The sequence below is a fragment of the Fundulus heteroclitus genome, chromosome 14 (assembly GCF_011125445.2).
Source record: "Fundulus heteroclitus isolate FHET01 chromosome 14, MU-UCD_Fhet_4.1, whole genome shotgun sequence".
Lineage (NCBI taxonomy): Eukaryota > Metazoa > Chordata > Actinopteri > Cyprinodontiformes > Fundulidae > Fundulus > Fundulus heteroclitus.
In genome coordinates, this window is record NC_046374.1 from 6,163,126 (window position 1) to 6,183,883 (window position 20,758).

Consider the following 20,758-nt stretch of genomic DNA (forward strand, 5'->3'; position numbering starts at 1 on the left):
ACTCTACAGAGTAGATTCATTGCAAAGCGCTGAAGGAGACTGATTGTGCCAAATAAATTCACCGAGAGACATGGAAAAAATATTGATTCTTTGATGAAAAAATATTAATAAATTATTTGTCATTTGATTGGCAACAGTTTATGAGTTATGACGGATTTCTGCATTTGTAACACATTTAAAAACTATAACCCACATTACGCACATTTCATTACAAAAGCAAAACATGAATAATTAGCGCTGTCTTACCTGTACTTATAAACTAAGTCCATATACACAAATGTTATGTGTTTCAGCTTTTACGCTGGTTATATGTGGATTTGAATGCTACAGTTATGGAATACAGTTCTAAAGGAATTAAAATCTCATAAAACCATCTCATCCTTGATCGGGGGTGGCATGCTACACATTGGTTCAGGCATGTTGATCACCTCTGGTTTGAAATTAAAATGTCAGGAAGCCCAACATTTCACTGATCACAACAACTCTATGGATAAATATATAAAGTTCACAAGAGAGGATGTAAAAGTGGCAGGTTGGCTTTCCTGCACTGTGACGTCTCGGATGGAGGACAGTTTAGAAACTGATGTGTACCACAAACCTACCCACACAGACCAGTACTTGCAGTTTGACTCCCATTACCCACTGGAGCAAAAGTTAGGAGTGGTCCATAATGTTGTAATGAAATGGATTGCCGCACAAATGTTTACCTTCTGCTATATGTGTCTCGTCTTATTTGTGCTTTTTGTGCAAGAGGTTTTTGATATCTCAAACTGTATCCTGTTATAGGATAAAGTATGAGTTATGTTTTTTTCCTCCTACCTTCCTTTTTTGTGGCCTCTATCTTTTCACAGAGTAATGGCAGCGCCCTGTAGGCACCGTGTAAGGCGGTTCCTTGGCAGCAAGGCCTTAGTAAATCGTCTCCCCCTGAAATGTTTGTTTGTTCATGTTATGGCGATTGTACTGAAACAACAATTTACCTCTGGGATTATTAAAGTATGTCTGATTCTGATTCTAATATCTAGAGTATATATATATATGTATATATATATATATATATATATATATATGATGACACAAACTGGAGGAGTGCCCTATTCAAAAGTAGCTAATTCAGACAGTAGACAAGTCTTGTTTATGCCTTAGGGCAAGTGTAGACCTTCTTAACCAAGGCTTTTTCTCATAACTGTGATTTTCTCTGACAGGTAAGCTGAGTCATACCAGTCCAGTGCCAGAATAGCATCCCTGCCTCACTTTCTCCTCATGGGGTGTGCACTGGATTCATACACATAAGAATCTTGAGATTAACTACAACTGATCTCTCAAAATAACACAATTTCTATCTGTAAACTTTATCCACTGCCGACATAGGCGGTCAAACTCTGTTTCCTCTTCCTGTGTCTCATCATTTGTTGAAAATCTTGGAGCTTCACAGGTTCATTTAATGGCAGCAGATTCTGGACTTCTCACTGTTCTGATTCTTCTTGAACCTGACTGCAGCGTTTGACCCCTCTCTAATCACACCCTTCCTAGCCATCTAGCTTCTCTTGGTTTTACTACTAAGGAGGTTCTCTCCTGGTTCACATATTTATCTGGTTGTATCCACCAGGTTTACTTAAAGAACCATCAATCCCAATGTTATTCAGTTAGACAGTGCCATTATCCCTGTGTGTGTGCGTGTGTTTGTGTGTGTGTGTGTGTGTGGGTGCTTGAGCGCTACCTACCTGAGAAGATTCTGGTGTTGGGGGTGTGGTTACAAGATGTATGTATGTATGTATGTATGTATGTATGTATGTATGTATGTATGTATGTATGTATGTATGTATGTATGTATGTATGTATGTATGTATGTATGTATGTATATATATATATATAACTCAAGTTGCTGACCTTTTTCTTTTCCCTGGGGAAAGTAATAAATGAAATGTTATAATACACATATGTAGACAAAAACACACACAAATATCCAACTACTATGAACAGATGTCTTAATAATAATATTAATAACAATGAGATTTTGGAGCACCCCAGCCAGTCCTGCCTTTAATCTGATGGAAGCTCTCTGGAGTGAGCAAGGAGGTGTTCCAACCCTAGGGTCACCAACATGGTGCCCCCCAGGACCATATGAGGTGCCCACAAGCTTATGCAAGGAAATAGCACAACCCTCCAGTGAGCTGCATTTAAAATGCTATTTTATTCAGTGCTCTTCCTTTTTAAACATACTTGTTTTTACACAGATTTAAAAATGACAAAAGTATTAAAAGCATCTTTATATTACGTGAAGTTAAGGTGGACCTGGACTGTTGTAGTTCAAAGGTCAATAAGGGTAGCCCTTCGTATGATACAGTACCGACGAAGTAACTCTCAGTTTCAAAAAGATTGGTGACCCCTGCCTTAGAGCTAATCACCAAGTTAAATTGTTTAGGTTTAATTCAGTTTATTATACATTGCCAATTCACAACAAAGTTGTCTCAAGGCAGTCCAAAAAAAAAAGAATCAAAAAGACTAAACTAATCATATAGAGAGAATCATACAGAGAAGTCAAGTACATACATATATACATTCACGTTTGAAGTTCTACGCCATGCCCCTTCAGCACTAAACAGCATTCTGTGAAAATCCACAAGGCATGTGATCTCCATGGAACTAGTTGTATGGTATGAAAGGACAACGTGATGTATAATGGGGCATTTCATAGTTCCTTACAGAGGTATGATCTAAAATGGCATTTTCTATGAATGTTTCCTTGATCAGGTCAATATTATCCTGACCAGCCAGATTGATAATGTGTAGCTCTCTACATTTTGCACATTATCAATCTGGGTCTGCTTCTATCAAATCTGTTTGGGCATTTAGCAGAACTTTTCAAGCTGATTGGGTGAAGTGACTCCCAGTGCCCGCTTACCAAAGGCATCAAATGGAAATGTAAGCAGCAGGCGCCTTGAGAAACCATAGCAAGTTACGCTGCTCAAGGCACTTTTTACTGTTTTTCCTTCAAAGATGAAATTGTGGGTTCTGACAAAACAGGTGTGACAGCAGCAGCTGCATTGGGTCCCCCTGCGTTGCCATGTTTGATTTGGTTTGGCTGTGGGCCCAGCAGCTCTTGCTTTTGTCACAACTGGTATGTCCCGCCTCTAACCATAACTCTGTAACGTGATTGGCCCGAACTGTTTTTGGTTCGGGCTGAACAATTGAGATGGAAGCAGGACAAGATGGGCTCTCATGTGTTTGTGAATGCACAAATACGGCAAGAATTCAGCTTGCAAGCAAAGTTAGATCAATATGTATTTTTTCCTTTAAGCAGCACCGTAACTTTTAGCCAGTCGGGGGCTCCAGACCTGTAACTTTCAAGTTTAGTACTACTGAAGGACACTTGCAACACTGCACTGTCACAAAATTAAACAGTATCCTAACATGTTCAGGAATCTGATAGCAGATCACTTTGGACCAACTGATCGAGAAGTAGTGGAGTGACTTACAAAGACAAGGTCACATTCACCCCTCTAGAATACAGTCAGAGTCTCCCATTTAGATGGAGATAGGGAGGACAAAGCAGAGCCAGCGGAGCGGGAGAGGGAGCGGGAGGGGGAGCTCCAGGAGCTGTGGAAGTGAAAGACGGCAGACTCAATCATCTGATTATAAAAGGCTGCTGGATAGGCAAGTTTTCTAGAAGGGCAGCCTGCACAGAGTATGTTTACGCACCACATTCTGCATATTTAGCTGAAAAATCTTTTAAAACGTCCCAAATTAAGCTAATACTTGGGTCAAAACTTATGTGGCGCTGCTTTAATGTCCCCGATGAGTTATGTGATAAAAATACTTTTATGCTGAATGGGCTTTTTCTGGGCTGTGGAAACGTGTGTATGGAGTGGCAGAAGGGAGGGGATCCTCCTGGGCGCAATCATGAGACTGCTGCTGTGTCTAATATTTATACAGACGGCTTGCCATACTGAGGGGCTGCTGTTGCTCCTCCATGAACGTGCGACGTCAGGAGGACACATTCTCTGCAGAAAAGTGCCACAGTTTTGCAAGAAGACCGTGTAGCATATATACTATGTGGGTGGTTCTGCCGGAACCCAGAGCTTTCTGTTAATGCCCTGGCGCATTTTACGTGTTATTGTCGCGAAGCCCCAAATGTATTTATAGTGCTGTGTCTTGTTATAAGAAATGAGTGTGCAAAAAGAAAAGATTCACTGAAAAAGCCTGCTCAGCGCATGCACGCACGGCACACACACACGCAGCACTAAAGATAAAACAGGTTCTGCGTATGTCTGTAATGTTCTACAGTATTAGTGCAGAGTCTGACAGCGTGACAGGAGAGAGTGAGTGTGTGTGTGTGTGTGTGTGTGTGAGGGGTGTGTGTGAGTGTTTAAGCCTGAAACAGAGACGTCATCTGCTCGGAGTGGACTGGACTTGGACTGGACTCAGAACATACGAGCGCCAGCCGGAGAAGGGACAGTGGCTCCAGTGTGTAGCGGGACAGAGAGGGATTGTGCTCGGACAGGAAAGGCGCTCGCTTCTGGCGGTCTCGGAGCAGGGCAGCGGCGGCGAGCAGCGCGTCTGCAGGCTGGAGGACAGCGCCGGGGACTGGGGGGGTGACGACTGACGAGGCGCCGCCGCCGCCGCTGCTGCTGGAGGTCCTGGGAGGACTATGGCTTCTTCTCCGGTCACCCCAGCGTCGCTGGAAGGGGGGACCCCGTCACCCAATGGCAGCGACGAGCCCACAACTACCCGCCAGGTAAACAGTTTGCCCCCCCCCCACACACACACACACTCACCCTTCAGAATGTCCCGAGCTTACTCCATGCTGGAAGAACAACAACACAGATCCCACTTCTACACTTGAAAATATTCACATTTACGCATGGACGGTGCCAGCGTTTGCCAGCAGCACTTCTGTCCTGCTGTCTGACTCAGCAGAATGAGTTGTTAAAGCTGTGCTGTTAATGATGCGCATTTCTAACGCCATCCGTCTTTAAGCACTTCGACTTTGCGTTGCAAGCAGCAAAAAAGGGAGCATTGCATCTACTTGATCTAATATAAACCGTGCGGCATTTGCAGGTGTCTGAGTCACCCCTCTGCGCCCTGCCCACCTCCCGTCACGTGCGTCTTCTGGCTTATTAGATAGAAACAATGAACGTGACAGATCGTCAATGGGCTTGGTGTGACGTACGCGGCAGCGCACCGTTTGTCCCCTTAAGGGCAGCAGGAGGTTGGGCAGGAGCCCCTTTCTTCACGGGTCAGAAAAGAGTCATTGTGGTCCACGGAGATCTCACCCCACGCAGTGGTGGTTTAAGCATGAAGGCCATGCCAGAACCGCTGTGGTTTATTTGTTTCCACGGATAGAATGAAGCTGTCAAAAAACAAAAATCTCATATTGAGGTACCCAGCTGAGGTTTGAATGTTTTTTTTTTTTTTTTTTTTTTTTTTTGTGCTAAAGCTGGTTAAAGCTGGAGGGGATCCTAACACAGAACCAGACCTTTTATAGCATTAAGTCTTAAGAATAGGAATCAGATACCTGTGATGAAGAGCAACGTTTTTTTTCATCTTGCTGTGATTATACTGGATTTACATCAGGGAGGTAGGGGTTGAGGTAGGGGAGAGGGGGTTGTCGCTTTTGCCCGCCATGGGACACCCGCTTTGTGACAACCGAGAGAGAACGATTCAGAGCCCCTGTCGGCCATGCCACCCTGTGCAGAAGCCTTAACACCTAAATCAAAATGTGCAGCTGATTCCACCGATCTATCGCCAAAGACATTGATAACAATAACGTTGTCTTGACTGCCAAAACGTTGCTCTTTGTCATTGTTAATAACTGGCATAAAACAATGTAATTACTTGATTATTGTTATTTTACAGAACTAAATTATTTATGGTTTGGGAAAAAAGGTGCCCTAAAAGTAAATCTGCACCGTGCTGGTAACAGATGTCTTTGCAACTGATGGATCACAGTATCAGTTGCCCATTGGAGGCCTCTGATTCCTAGTGTGTACACAGGGTTGAAGAGACAGAAATGAAGCGAATGCTTGGGTCTGAAACCTAGGTACAGGGGACCTTGGCACACAGAGTTGGATTTGGAAGATTTTGATCCCTGGGAAGCCCTAGCAGAAAAATAAGTGAACCGTGCACATTCAGGTATTTCATACTAGCCCTGAAATTTGTTTAACCACTTTAGATCCTGTCTACACCTGGACCTAGCATGTGTCATGGGTTGTCTGACCGTGTCCCAACAGAGCTAAATATAGGTGGCAACAAATTCAGGAAAGGTTGAGGACAGTGAAATGTGTCCACATTCTTTAGACAAAAAAACGTTCTAATTGATTTGAATAATAAACTGAGCATTACTGCATTGTTTGATAGCTAGGATCAATTTGGAACGGTTGTGATGGACTTGGAATCTCTCTGTACAATTAACATTTGTTGTGAATTGGGACCATATATAAATGAATGTCTTTGAAATGAACGTATTTGAATTAGATTGGCAGTCGAAACACAATCTGCCGAAATCAGAAGAATGTATAGGTGGGTCAGTTTTGGTCTGATATCTATTTTGCTGTTTATGGTGTTGACTGAACTCATGGCAGTCTCCACAGAATTACTCCTCCAAAGCCTAAAATCTCCCTGTGTGGAACACCCAGTCCCTTCCAGACAACACAGCCTGCCCTGACAAAGTTAAGCAACAACTTCATTTTTAACTGTTCTACTGTGGGGCTGATTTATATAAAAATCTCTAGACGCTGATGCTAAACTTTGAAAAGCCAGGCATTATTTTCTCTCTGTCTCCTGTATTGTGCTTGTTGAACTACACAGGTGAGTTTCTTTGCCAAAATAACTCCACATAAATGTGAGTCAAACGTGTCAAAGTTAAGGAGCTTGTTAAAGTAATTTATAGTGTTTATGTTACCGAAACACCAGCGGACCTGCTGATTGCTCATTCGTCCTTTGCCAGGCATTTAGCTGCATGTAAAGCAGGCAGCAGAGATCTGGACCCTTAGGAAAGGTTTTAATACCAGGCTGAAATGTTAGGTTAGTCTGTCATTTCCAATAATTCTTAACCAGGCCTTAAAGGTGTTGTGTCTTTTGATCTGTGCAGGGTCCTGGGGTAGGGTGGCTATCAGTGGTCCATGGGGCAAGATGCTGCCAGTGGATCACAGCGTTTTGTCTTTTTTTCATTGAATGTTAATGATTGTAATACCAGTCCTTGCAATGTCCATATCTTTGGGCAATGATACAGTATCTGTAATTAAAATATGTTTGATCTAAAATAATATCTTAGGGTTTTAGTTTCTTGCATCTGATTCTGTAATCCCTATGCACGCAAATTTTTAATCTGGGTTTTTGATAGACAGTTCTACAATCTGTAAGAACTTTACAAGCTTAATGGGACTAGACATGGGCGACTGACTTCTCTCAGTTTGCAACTGTGTTGCATTGTGTTTACGTTGTAAATCGTCTCATTACAACAGTACAGCGTCATGTAAGTGTTGGGCTCCAGAGTTGAGACAAGGTAAACTGTGTTGGAGAGCTGTGGACTGGAAAAGTTCAGCTGTTTTGGGCCTGTTGTCCAATAGCCAGGATTTTCCATTTACCCACAGTCAGTATTTCCTGTAGACATTCCAAATTACCAGTGCAAAGCTTTGTAGTGTTACGAGTGTACATGTTTCTCAGTCATTTCATGGAAAATGTTACATGCTGTTTTTTAGCAGGATGAACTTAGGTATGTAGAGGCATTGTTGAAGGGACCTTTAGAACATGACAACTTTCCAATCAAAGGTGTTTAGGTTGTTGTTTTGCCTACTTTCACAGAGTTTTAGTTTGTCTTTCAGAGCAAGTGAGATTAAAATCAGAAAACGTCTAAAGAGTTCACATGCTGAATACCCATGTACCTGTTCAAAGTGTTGCCAAATGTTCTCGTGGAGGCTGGCCAAATTTAGGCTCAAGACACCTATCCATTCTAGAGTTTAGACACACAAATTATGTTTTACTTGGATCTGAAACAATTTAGTCAAGTATGACTCCTTGTAATCTTCTCTTGAGCTTTAAGAACTACTCTTAGCTCAGGTTCCATGTTCTGTTGTCTCTCAATATATTTTACCACAACCCAGCTGATGTGTGTCGTTGACAACAAATGAGGATTCCCACTGTGGTTTTGGATCAAATTCACTTGCAAGTGTGCTGGACAGACCAGCTGATGATGCAATGGCTATGATGTTGCACCAAAGGCAGCAGCTAACCCCAATACTGGGCTATGAGTGCCTTGCACTGCAGCTCAGGGGGTAACAGCTGACTCTAATATACTGCCAGCGTGATGATAGTCTCATACAACATTGCTGCAGACGTTATTTTCATTTTCCAAACATCAGGGAAATTACTGTGTCAACAACAATAAGGGAACCCATCGTGTTCTTAATATGGTGAAAAAAATACCTCGGCAAGATTCTGCAAAGAATATTCAAGGAGGCAGCTTGGTGTTTTCTCTGGTTATGTGTAGTACGCTGAATGTGAACAGGAGTAGCCAAAGAGAAATATCTGCCCCAGTGACAAATAAAACATTCTTGATTCTGTATCACTACTACAGCCCCCTCCCCACTTGTTGCTGTGAGCTGTCAGTCAACTGTTTATGACGCATGAAGGAATGGGAACTCCCTAAAACTTAAAAGACCCCTACCAACCAGTATTACAGCTTTAAGTTTACCTTACTGTTTTGAACCAACTGAGATAAATTGACTAGAGCAAACACAATTCAGTTGGTTATTCCGAACTTGTGTCTTTAAACATTCTCCTTATGAGGTCACGATTCTCACACCTTCACAACCTCTGTGCAATACCACTGCTAAGAACAAGTAAGCTTAGTCCTTTTGTTACAAATCCTAATCTTGTGTTGTGCACTATCAGGCGTTTGGCTAAAACTGCAAAGCGAAGAGTCAGAATATGAAGATGGACAGAATGGCTGGAGGGGGTTAGCATGCAGTTTGGAACAGGGTCAGCCCCTGTGGAGGAGAACATCTGCCACTCGTTTTTTTTTTTCTATCCCAGCCAAGCTTAGAGTGTTACAGACCAGCCTTGCTCTGCTTTAAGAATCTATTTTATCTAACTTCGATTTGAAGAGTTCCTCTGGATCGGAGTTCTAAAAATATCAAACCTGCTGATCTGAGTTAACAGAACTAGGTCAGCTATCTTAATATGCTAATTGGAATCAGTGAGAAAACAAGTTCAGTGCCGGTAGACTGAATGAACTGCTTACACTTGCTAGATAATTGGTTGGTTTTTTTCAATATTCACACTTTTCAGATAATAGTGAGCCAGGCTCAAATTTTGGAAGGAGCAGAAATGATTTTTCATATTACAGCCAATATTCATTTGGGAATTGTCTCCACCAGCTTTGATCATCTAAAGACTGAAAGCTTTGCTAATACTTCTTTGTAAAACAGCTCAAGATCAGTCAGATTTTCCGGAGAACATCTGTGAACATCAGTGTTCAAGTCAGCATACGAGATTCTCAGTTGTATTTAGGTAGTGACTTTGACTAGGCCATCCTAACACCTGAATATACTTTGATCTAAACCATCATATTGTATCTGTGGCTGTATGTTCATGGTGGTTGTCCTGCTGGAAGGTGAACCTCCACCCCAGTCTCAGGTCTTCTAAAACCACTAACATGTTTTCTTCCAGGATTGTCCTAGATTTAGCTTCATCTTCCCATCAACTCTGACCAGCTTCCTAGTCCCTGCTGAAGAAAAGCATCCCCACAGCATGATGCTGCCACCACTAATTTTCACTGTGGGGAGAGGAGGTGTGTTTATGTGAGCTGATCACTTCCACCTAACTGGTTGTTCTGTCCCCTATGGTCTGCTGCAAACCGCAAAAGGGATAGCTTTCTTTCATTTAAGGTGGAGGTCAATGTCGTGGTAGGTCTGCAGGTGCTCCAATTTCTCTCTCTATGTTCAGATGATGGATTGAACAGAGCTCTGAGACATCTACAAAGCTTGGGAAATTGTTGTAGAACGTAATCTAAACTTCTCCACAACTTCCACCCTAACCTGTCTGCTGGGTTCCTTGGTCTTCATGGTGCTCTTTGTTCTCTAATGTTCTTTAGAGCACCTCAGAGGCAAGAAACAGAACAGCTGTAGTTAGACTCATATCCAGTTACATATAGGTGAACTCTGTTTACCACTTAGGTGACTTCAGAAGGCAACTGGTTTCACTGGATTTTATTTTTGGTATTCTACAGGAAGCTGAATATAAAAGCATCTTTAGAAATGTTTAGTTTTCTTTGAAAAAAATTGTTACATTTTAATTATTTGTGGTTGTAATGTGATAAAACGTGAAAGAGTTAATTGTATGAAAACTTTGCAACGTGATGTATTTATAGTGTTTCTTGCTGCTGTTGGGCACCGTGATGTATGATCAGAGGAGCTGCCAGCGTTAGGATACAAAACACACCGTCCTTAACCTTCTTTCTTACAATGTCTGCATCCAATGACTTGGTCCCATAGAACAAAATATAATCCAGGAATTTACACAAGATGAGATGAGATGAGAGTTGAAATTTGTTAATTTTTCTTCTCTCGTGTGAGAAAGAACATCAGCAAGCTGTCTCCCCTGGCTCTACCTTCACCTTCTCAGTCATGACTAAGCCCTTTTCTGCACAATACATTTGAACAATACAAGAAAAGCAGTACAATGGTCTACTAGTTTGCATTTATTACTTTATTTGTCACTTATGGCAACAGGATTGTACACTTCTAAGCTCTGGCATAGTGAAATCAGAAAATCGCTGTAAAATCCCATTCATCTCTCTGCCCACCAGTGAAGACAAGCTCAGCCATTCAGGCTTAGCCCCTCCTGTCTCAGTTTGAATCCCACACATATGCTGCACCAGACAGAACATGGTGTAGGGACTGAAGTGGAGTAGCGTTGTCTTGTCATCGAGCATTGAAACTACACCCTCACCCCCCATATACACGCTGTGTAAAACAGGGGCTCATCAAAAGTGATGCACATACTCTACATTTAAGAAGAATTCACTGATCTGTCTTCAGGCACATGCAAACATGAGCACATCCCATTCTTAATTCATAGAGTTTATGATGATGTTGGTCCAGCCTTTGCAGCTAACTCGGCCTAAATTCTTTGTGGAAACCTTTCCACAGGGTTTTGGAGTTTTCATTGGACTTTCTCCAGAAGTGTATTGTTTAGGTCAGACACTGTTGTTGGATGAGAAAGCCTTGCTCAAAGTCTCCACTCTAACTCATTCCTAAGGTGTTCTGTCAGAACTTTGTGCAAACCTCTTCCACTGTTCCACCCCAAACTGTTTCACCCAATTCTTTATGGACCTTGCTTTGTGTTTTAAAAGGAAGGGACCTTCTCCAAGCTGCTCCTACACAGTTGCAAATATAAAAAACAAATGTCTGGGCATGCTGAATCATTAAGCATTCCTTTCTCTAAGAGGCCTGAGCACAACTCCTGAAAAGAAGCCCCAAAGCAAGATCCTTTCTTCACCAATCTTTATACTTGGCATACAGCAGTCACACAAGTGTTGTTCCCCTGCCAAACCCAGACTTGGGCAGAAAGCTGGTGACCTTTACTCACTATGCTCCTCAGTTTCTGACTTCCCTATGTCCACAAAAGCTGCTGGAGAAAGTTCACTCTCCATCAGACTAGATCCTACATGCTGCCAGTCAGCTGGGCACTCTGGTACACAATGCTCCTAGAGCAGGGTGACTAGACGTCCCCGATTTCATCCACAACAGAATGACTATAAAAGTAACAGTAATATTTTCTAGTTCTATTTTTCTTATCATGAGATTGGAAACTTGTGTCAAAAAACTATCACTGTAGTTTATGCTGGACACACCATACCCTTTGTGAAACATGGCGTTGTCAGCACCATACCATGGAAGAAAACCTGTTCAATTGCAAAAGACTTGGGGATGGGATGACAATCTCTTGCTAGAAGGAAAACTGTCCTATGCATACAGCCAGAGTTATAATCTTTGAGAGTGGCCCAGTCAAAGTGTAGACCTGTATCCTACTGAAAAATTCTGGCATGACTTTGACAGGGATGTTTATCAGAGATGGCGCCGTTGTATGGCAGCCTCGCTTCTGTCAGCCTGCTCCAGGGCAGCTGTGGCTACTAACATAGCTCACCACCGTCAGGGTGTAAATGTGTGCGTGAATGACAGACTGTAGTGTAAAGCGCTTTGGAGACTTGATAAAGCACTCTACTAGTACAAGCCATTTACCTTTTTATAGATGCTCTTCCAAATTGACTGAGCTACAGCTAACTAGCAAAGAAAAATGGTCAAACCTTTCTGTCTCTAGAAGCGTAAGATGCTGGGGACTCAACCCAAGACTTTTTGCCGTAATTTCAGCAAATGGATTGTTCTGCAAGACAGTGACTGAATGGAACAAGAACTTTCTGCCGGACCTGCCTGCCGGTTTCCCTGGTCTTCTTGATCCTGGTTGTTCTCTAATGTTTTCTACCAAACCTCTGAGGCCAGAAACAAAACAGCTGCATTTATGCTATTTTCTTTAGTCCTCAGACTAAAGTGGAATCTATGAAAATGTGTAAAGCTTTTTGCAGATTGTTGGTTGCAAATATTTTTTAAAACTTGTTTGTGTTTGGGTATCACCTTTAACTCTAATAAAATACATTCATGCCTCTGACTGTAAAGTCATAAAATACTTTTGCAAGGTTCTCTACCTTAACCTTTTAAGATGCAAATGTTTGCACTGAGATGCCTAACAGAATATTCACTGCCCCAAACAAAGCTTCCTGGCCTGACAGAGAATATATAGAAAGTCCTCCCAAGGCTTCGAGCATTTTCTACACCAATCAGAATCCTCTTTTGGTGGCCATGATGGTGCACAATCAAGGAGTATGGCTTCCATTACAGCAACAGCGTGCAGGCATTTGGTATACATGTATAAATGGTACGCTGGGTTTTTATGTGAAAAAAAGAAAAAGGGAGATTGTGATACCACAGCTACTCTCTGCCACCTATGCTGGTAAATTGACTCACTAAGTGGGACTATTGAGGATCTGTTGAGGATATGAGGATGAGCAGGACATGCCATTGACACGGCATTGATGGAATAAGCTGCACAGGCTCTTGTCTGTGTATAAGACGTTTGAATAGAGGTCTGTGTATCCACGGATGGTAAGCAGACGGTTTGGGACAAAGGAACGGCTTGTGCTCTTGTCATAAAGGGACTGTTGCTTATTTGATCAGACAAGACGTTTGCAGTTTTGCAGCTAGGGTGTGGCTGAGGAAATGAAGCGGGTACCTATCAGTTGGGGATTAAATGCCTTCCTAAATTCATGTGTTAATGCTCAAACTGGAGCAAAACAAATTTTTATTATTATAAAGTATGAAAAAGGTGGACTAACCGGCACAGTATTCCTGTGGCATAAGGGACTGTTTGCAGCATGTTGGATCATTGTCAGCAAAACTTTAGCGTCAGATATCCGTACTACCATTTGAAGGTGCCGCTTGTTTTTAAAGCCAGGAATTTATATATATATATATATATATATATATATATATATATATATATATATATATATAGCACTGTTCATACACAAGACAACCCAGAGTGCCTTACAGGATATTGAAGGAAAGACAGAATGTAAATATTAAGCCATAAAAGTATTGCAAAAAGAAAACAATTAAAATACAGACAATAAAGACATAAAATAAACAAAGGTTTCAAGCAGTTAATTGGCCAGATTTGTTGATCTAACTAACAGGGTCTGAAACTCTCAGGTTTACAGAGAGTTTGTTTCTAAGCTGAAGACGCATAGAAACTGCCTCATCTTGTTTGGTTCTGGTTCTGGGGGCAGTGAGTCAGCAGGGCAGTGAAGACCTAAGGGGGTCCACATGGTTCATAGTTGACCAGAAATGCTTTAAGCCATTTACTGCTTTGTAGAACAGTAGCAGAATTTTAAGGTCTGTTCCCCTGACTAAACAAGTAGAGCGGTAGGGTCTGGTTCTGCTACAGTTCAATTCTGATCGACATTACAATATTATGGTGGCCTACAATTTTGAAAACCACAGAAGAATCTAAAAAATGGCGGATAGTGGGGTATTGTTTTGGCTGCAGACGCTTCTGAATGTAGTAATCATGTAGACAAATTGATTTTCACCTATCATTGCTAGATGCTTGTCTCTTCTGCACGTCACGGACAGAGGGACGGACACCCAGCCTAATTAGGTCTGGACTATGATTCAGCCATTCTAAACCATGAATATGCACAGAGCTAAACCTTTCCATAGCTCTGGCTGTATGTTTAGGGTCGTTATCCTGCTGGAAAATGAGCCTCCACCCCAGTCTCAAGTCTTCTTTGACCTCTAAAAGGTTTTCTTCCGGTTAGCAGGTGCTCCATCCTCTCTCCATGTTCAGATGATGGATTGATCAGAGCTCTGGAAGATGTTCAAAGTTTGGGAGATTGTTTCAGAACCTAACCCGCCTTTAACCTGAACTTTCTCCCTGACCTGTCTGCTGTGTTCCTTGGTCTTCTCTAATGTTCTCTAATAGAACATCTGCTGCTAGACTCAGGTTTAATTAGACTCAGAAACATAATTGAATTAATTTGGAGGTAAAGCACCAATGACTTCATACTAAAACATTGTGATGTAGACATGATGAAGAAACTTGGAATCTTTTAATAAAACCTGACCGATGGACAAAAATTAGATATGAGGTACTACAGAGTAGAATATTTATTAGTACTGAGAAGGAAATTAAAAATTTTCTAATATTTACTGTAGTTAGACTGGCCTAATGTTGCATGATACAGATTATCACCTTACAATCTTGGCTCAGTTTAGACTGTTTGTTCTGCTAATATTTATTCTTCCAGTCCAACTAATCAGCCATCCAAACATCAGGTTCAGTAGGTTTACCTAATGTTTACAATGCTGTGTATAGTACATCCTCATAAAATAAATTGGCAGTAACTGGGATTTTATTATAAGAACTGTTTGTTTCTTGATCTCTCGTGTCAGTGTCGGGTCCTCAGTGTGTAAGCTATAAACAGCCAGTGGTTCTACCCTCGACAGATTTCCAATAAAATGTTCCCTGCTTTCCCATAAATCAGCCCCACAAACACAATGAGCATTCACAAATGGAGACTGAAGTTTTTTTTAGTGCTTTGAATTCTTGAAAACACTGTTCTGTTAATCAGATCTTCATGTTTACAGCTTCAGGTCCGTCAAACAGGCTGGCCTCACTCTGCCAGCTGTAGCCTGTTTACATGTTGATGTGGGACAGTTTGAAATTAGTGTGTGCAGGCAGCATTACTTTGTTTCAGCATTTTATGCATTTCTTTTTAGTATTGGTGAAAAAGTCAAAGAAACTTCATTGGTCTTTCTCAGAACAGGGAATGTATCATTGTAAAAGTACTGAATCAACAGACCTTTCGCAACAGGCTGTTCTTGTGTAAAGCAGAAGTCCCAAAGGATATTTAAGAATGTATGAAACACATTTAAGGGAAAGTATTGGGAAAAGTGCAGCATTTTCCCAATATCTAAATAGATAGATATCTGTTTATTTCTAGAGGGGAAAGAATGCATTCCATAGACCTACATTATATTCTTTATATTATTACATTATATTCTTCAACTCTAAAAAATAATTGTGTTAAAATGAACTTAGAGCTGGGACTCATCATGCTGTTGGTATTCTTATGAAACAACCCAGGGGATACATGGTTAAGGTAGAAAAGGAAGTATACCGTCTATGAGTTCAATGATTTATCCCATAAAAAATATATGAGGCTTCGTTTACAAATGCATCTTGCAAAAATATTTGCTTGTTGCTGTTTGATGAAGGAGCAAATCAGGATGCTCTTTTTTTGCATCACTATTATTAGACTGAGAAGTTATCTTTTTGCCTGTTGTATACCGAATATGTCAGTCTATATATTTCAGTTTTGTAGGAGCTAAATGCTAAGCTACCAGGATAAAAGTTGATGTTAGGCAATAAAACAGATCTTTTTTCCTCTCTGATGTAGGATTTAACCTAGACGGGTCTAGACGGGTGTTTTGGACTCTGATAGCAGACCAGTTTGGACCAGCAGATTGAGAAGTCCTGGAGGACTTCTGAATCTGCTGGTCCAAACTGGTCTGCTATCAGATTCCAAAACACCCATGGAGACTCTTTAATTTTACGACAGTGCAGTGTTGCCAGTGGCCTTCATGGGCGCTAGACCTGTAACTTCCAGGTCTAGCGCCCCTAGTGACTAAAAGTTACACAGTCCTGTTTTAAAGGCATACTATGCAACATTTTTCAGTTAATGAATGTGTTCCATATCGTTTTGGATGATTAAATTAGTCATTTCAGGTCGAACAAAGGTTTTCTCGGCCGCCCTGGTGGTCTGTGGGGGAAATACCGTACTTGCAATTGCAAGAGCTCTTGGCCCGCACCCACAGGCTCAGAAGTCTGGTGCAAGACCGCGAGAGTCGGTCTTGCTTTACGGCGAGAACTGCATGTGTTTTTGCCCTGCCATTCACTATATGCAGGCGCGAAAGCAACAACAAAGAACCGCGTCTTAACGTCAAATAAACATGCAAGCATATCGAGTTTTCTTTCTTTTATTTATTTATTTATTATTATTATTATTATTATTATTATTATTATTATTATTATTATTATTATTATTATTATTATTATTATAATATATATTTTTTTGAATGTTGGCGAGGCGGTAGCGTGAGTTTGCCGAGGCGGCCGCCTCGCCAAGATAGCGCTGCGGGAAGCTTGATGTTCATACATTCACTGTGTTAGTCATTGTTTGTACTGCCGTTTTTTCCACTTTTCGTTGCGTTCACCTGTCTGCTAAGCTCAAAACAACCGCGCCTGGCTTGATGGAGAAACCAGAACAGCTGAGCATCTTTACAACAGTGCACTTTTACTTTCGCCCTCTGGGGGGAGCCTCGCTGGAAAATCAACCCCGGTTGCATAGTATACCTTTAAGAATGAACTAAGAGTGCAACTGCTCAGCAAAAATTAAGAATCATTAGTTAGATAACGATACGATCTAGCCAAAAACTGAGATTTTGAAGCTCAAAAAGACAAACAGAAGTTTACTAGTATCTGAGTCGGAATTTGTGATAACTGGGTTTCACAAAAAAATGAAAAGCGACCTTACACTCCGTTATTGAAATGGCCACGCACTGGGAGGAGTAGGAGCAGAGTACAACACATGTGGATTATATGAAATTAATCAGAAAGAGGCAGACGTGGATAGTAACTAGTTACATTTACTCAGGTACATTTACTTTGTAATGGTTTTGCAAGATTATTCTTGGTTAGTGGGTGGGTTTTTGTATATATATGTAGGGGTGCCAGTCAGGTATCCCTCCTGACAAGTAGGATTTTAAGTTTTCTTTTTGTTTTGTTTGTTTTTTTTACCAGTCACACAAGGACCATACACTTCAAGGTGTAGACCCTTAAGTACAATGAATGACACATTTTTTTATACATAAGACCCACGGCAGAAATGCATGTTCCACAGTTTTTTGTATTTTTTAAATGTCCATCCAAAAATAAATGTCCATCCAAAAATAAACACAAAAAAGTAGGTTTTTGAACAAATTTACTTTTAGGAGTAGTCAACTTTTACTACTAATATTAAAAAGTGTCTGTCTGATTAAATCTCTTCTAAGCATTACATCAGATATGATTAGTTACTCAGTACTTGAGTAGCCTTTCTACTGAGTACATTTTTAATGTAATTTCTTGGTTGGCTACATTTTACTTTTACTTCAGTAAAAATATATTGAATTAGTGCTTCTCTTACTTGAGTATAGTTTTTGTTTACTCTACCCACCTCCATAAAGATGGAACATAAAAGAACAGGCATCTTAAAAAATATATAAGGAACTGAACAGTGTGAAAACAATAAAAGGTGAACCCATGAAAATCACCTTGGAAACCCATAACCTCATAGCGTAGCAGTACTATGGTAATGTTGCACGCCTAGGCTTCCAGTGATGAAAAATAATGAAAAAAATAAGATTTTGCATGGATTTGAAAAGACTGTGAAAATGTGAAACTTAGGTGACAAACTCCCTAAGCTTGCTAAAAGCACAATTCTCTGATGCTTAGGTGCAGAGGGTGGGTTTTGCCTGATCCCTCCAGAAGAGAACAGCCCCATTAATCCCACCTCAGGCATCACTTCGGTTCCAGAAATTTTCTAATGGAAGATGTCGGACCTGCATCCTGGACCTGCCGTTTGGAGAAACTCCAAGAATGCATGACCAGAGACTTAAAATGTTTATGGGGAACACTAAGAACCTCAAGTCTGAAGCTCTGTTTAACGCTTTGGTTCAGTCGATGTCAAACCCTGAATCAAATAACTTTGATTATCTGAGACCGGCGTAATTTCCTCCTGGTGGTTGTTCTGAGAAACAAATAAACCTTTAAAAAAGAATGGTCAAGTACTGAAAATGAATTAGTAATCTGTGTTTAAATTACCTATGTTCTTAAAATTCTCTGTTAAGCCCAAAAATATTAAGATTTGTACTTGGGACTCAACTCAGGACTTGCCTGTGGTTCCATTACATGCAGGACAAGCTGAGTCTTTTGGATGTGTTCTCACCCTCTGAGCTCATTTTCAGGTAGATCCTGGAGTTATTTTTCTTCCACGATGTTTGTTACCTTCATCATCCTGTTAAATCAATTCAGGCTCCTCAACATTTAACTCTGGATCCTGTTGCTGTGGGCTTTCATGGTGTGGGGAGTTGATTCAGCTGACGTAATGGTTTAGACATCTCTTGACAGCTAGTTGGACCATAGTTTCTCTCCCTGTCTGTGTGTTTGTCCCATGCTTTACAAAAAAATCATTTTAGACACATATTACCAAGAGGGAATATGCATCTTGATGGTTAATTTGTGTGAAGCTGTATTATTTTAATCTTGATGAGTTGACAGTCTGGCAGTAGTAGCGGGAGGTTTGGCTGCTGCAACATTTCTGCAGCAGGTGGCTGTGTAATCCATTCATCTCGCTCACTTAGCACAGAGTGAGTGTGCCGTCCATATGTGATCATGTACATAAATGTAGCAAGTTTAGCTTGTGTAACCTGTGTGATGTCTCCACTCAGAACACTCTTCAAGTTTGACATCACCGGGGTTGTGAGATGCATCATGGGATTGGGATATGTTTGTTATTTTTGGCTAAAGCATGGTCATCATCTCCGTCACGTTTATGTGTTTTCATCATGGCACTGATATTGGAATATGATGAAAATACTTGCAAATCAAGTTCCAGGAAAGCTAGGAATGGGAACCAACTGTCTTTTTTTTTCTTGTTTTTGTCTCATGCCTGACTTTCCTTTGGCCTGACTTATTCTTGTGTTCCTCGGTCAGGCAGTTTTCATGGGCTGAGTCTTGGTATGCAGTCCCAGTTTGACTAATTGCTTCCAGCCAATCAACACGATGCTTCAGCCTTTGATTCCGAGTTCATCACTAAAGTTGTTTTCGAAATTCTTCCATAAATTACCGTTCTGCAAAGCAGAAAGCATTCATTTGTGCAGTCATAGTGTACCAGCATTACAATCTGTTAATCAGTGAAGGTCCTGAGGGGAAAAACTGCAGTCTGTGTTTTGCACTGATGGTGGCCTGTGTCATGTGAACGTAGCCACATAGGCCACATTGTTTTATGGAGAAATAAATTAGATCTGAAGGTTGCTATTTTGTTGTTGTTATTGGATTAAAATGTTTGATCATCAGACAGAATATGGAACAGTTCTGCAGACGTAATGAAATCACCATCGAGTAAAGGTCACCAGACACAGAGGATGCATGGCAGAACCAGTAAGCAGCAATACAAGCACATAACACAATTTGATATCGGATTGTGGATCTTTGGATGTTTTTTGTGCATAGTTGGACTTTGCTTTCACTGATATACACTGTTTGCTCATTTCTGAAGTTGTCAGACCATTGCTGAGTAAATGTTAACAAAATAAAAGAAGTGTTTATGATTGACAAGAATTATAAGACTGAGAACTTCAGCACAACAGTAAAAACAAATCAGTTTGTCTGTTGTCTATATGCCATGCTCTTGTTAAAGCAAGGTTCCACTCATTGCATGTGTTTATGATGTTTTTTGAAAAAAATTAAAATTTGGTTTAAATCAAGGAACACAGGACCATTCTGACCATCATTCTACACATAGGTTTGTCATCACAAAATGCTCCCAAACATTCTGACTTTAAATGATCTCTTGGAAAGGGCTGGAGGCCCAACAGAAATGGGAAATGTGAAGGCCAGTCTTCTCTTTCTTCATCTTGTTTACAATCAAAAGTTTCTTGATCGTGACCCATAAAATCACATTCACTCTAAATATATTTCAGTCTTAACAAAGTGGTGGACTACTTATTTGCTATTTAGTCAAAGCTTATATGTTGAGCTATTGCGCTGCTTTTTTTGTGGTATGTTGCGGGAAGTCATGTTATTCACTTGGTGCAGTTCCTTTTTTTTTCTCTCTGATCCATTTCTGTCAAATAAATTATGCATTTTAGTTTAATGTCCATGGCTTTATTTTTAGTTCTATATTACTCCCCCAGCTCCTGGGTGGACTAAAGATATTGTCAAACTGATTCCTTCAAGCTGTGTAGACTAAATATTCATCAGCTCAGATTGGTGATGACAAGGAAGCCAATATTGCCTTTTACCTTTTCCTCTGTTGCTGCTTTGTTACACACATCTTAAAATCTATAAATGTATTTTCCATGTACTTTGTAATAACAAT

The 20,758-nt window shown here is 40.8% G+C and overlaps 1 protein-coding gene across 1 annotated transcript in view; it reads left to right on the forward strand.

Moving 5' to 3' along the window:
- The first annotated feature begins 4,459 nt into the window (after positions 1-4,459).
- The window catches only part of ank2b (ankyrin 2b, neuronal), a 222,490-nt gene continuing 206,191 nt past the window's right edge, over positions 4,460-20,758 (forward strand). The window contains exon 1 of the mRNA XM_036146145.1: positions 4,460-4,735. Within this exon, the coding sequence (XP_036002038.1) occupies positions 4,649-4,735 (87 nt within the window). The 5' untranslated portion in view covers positions 4,460-4,648. The remainder of the gene's footprint in view (positions 4,736-20,758) is intronic.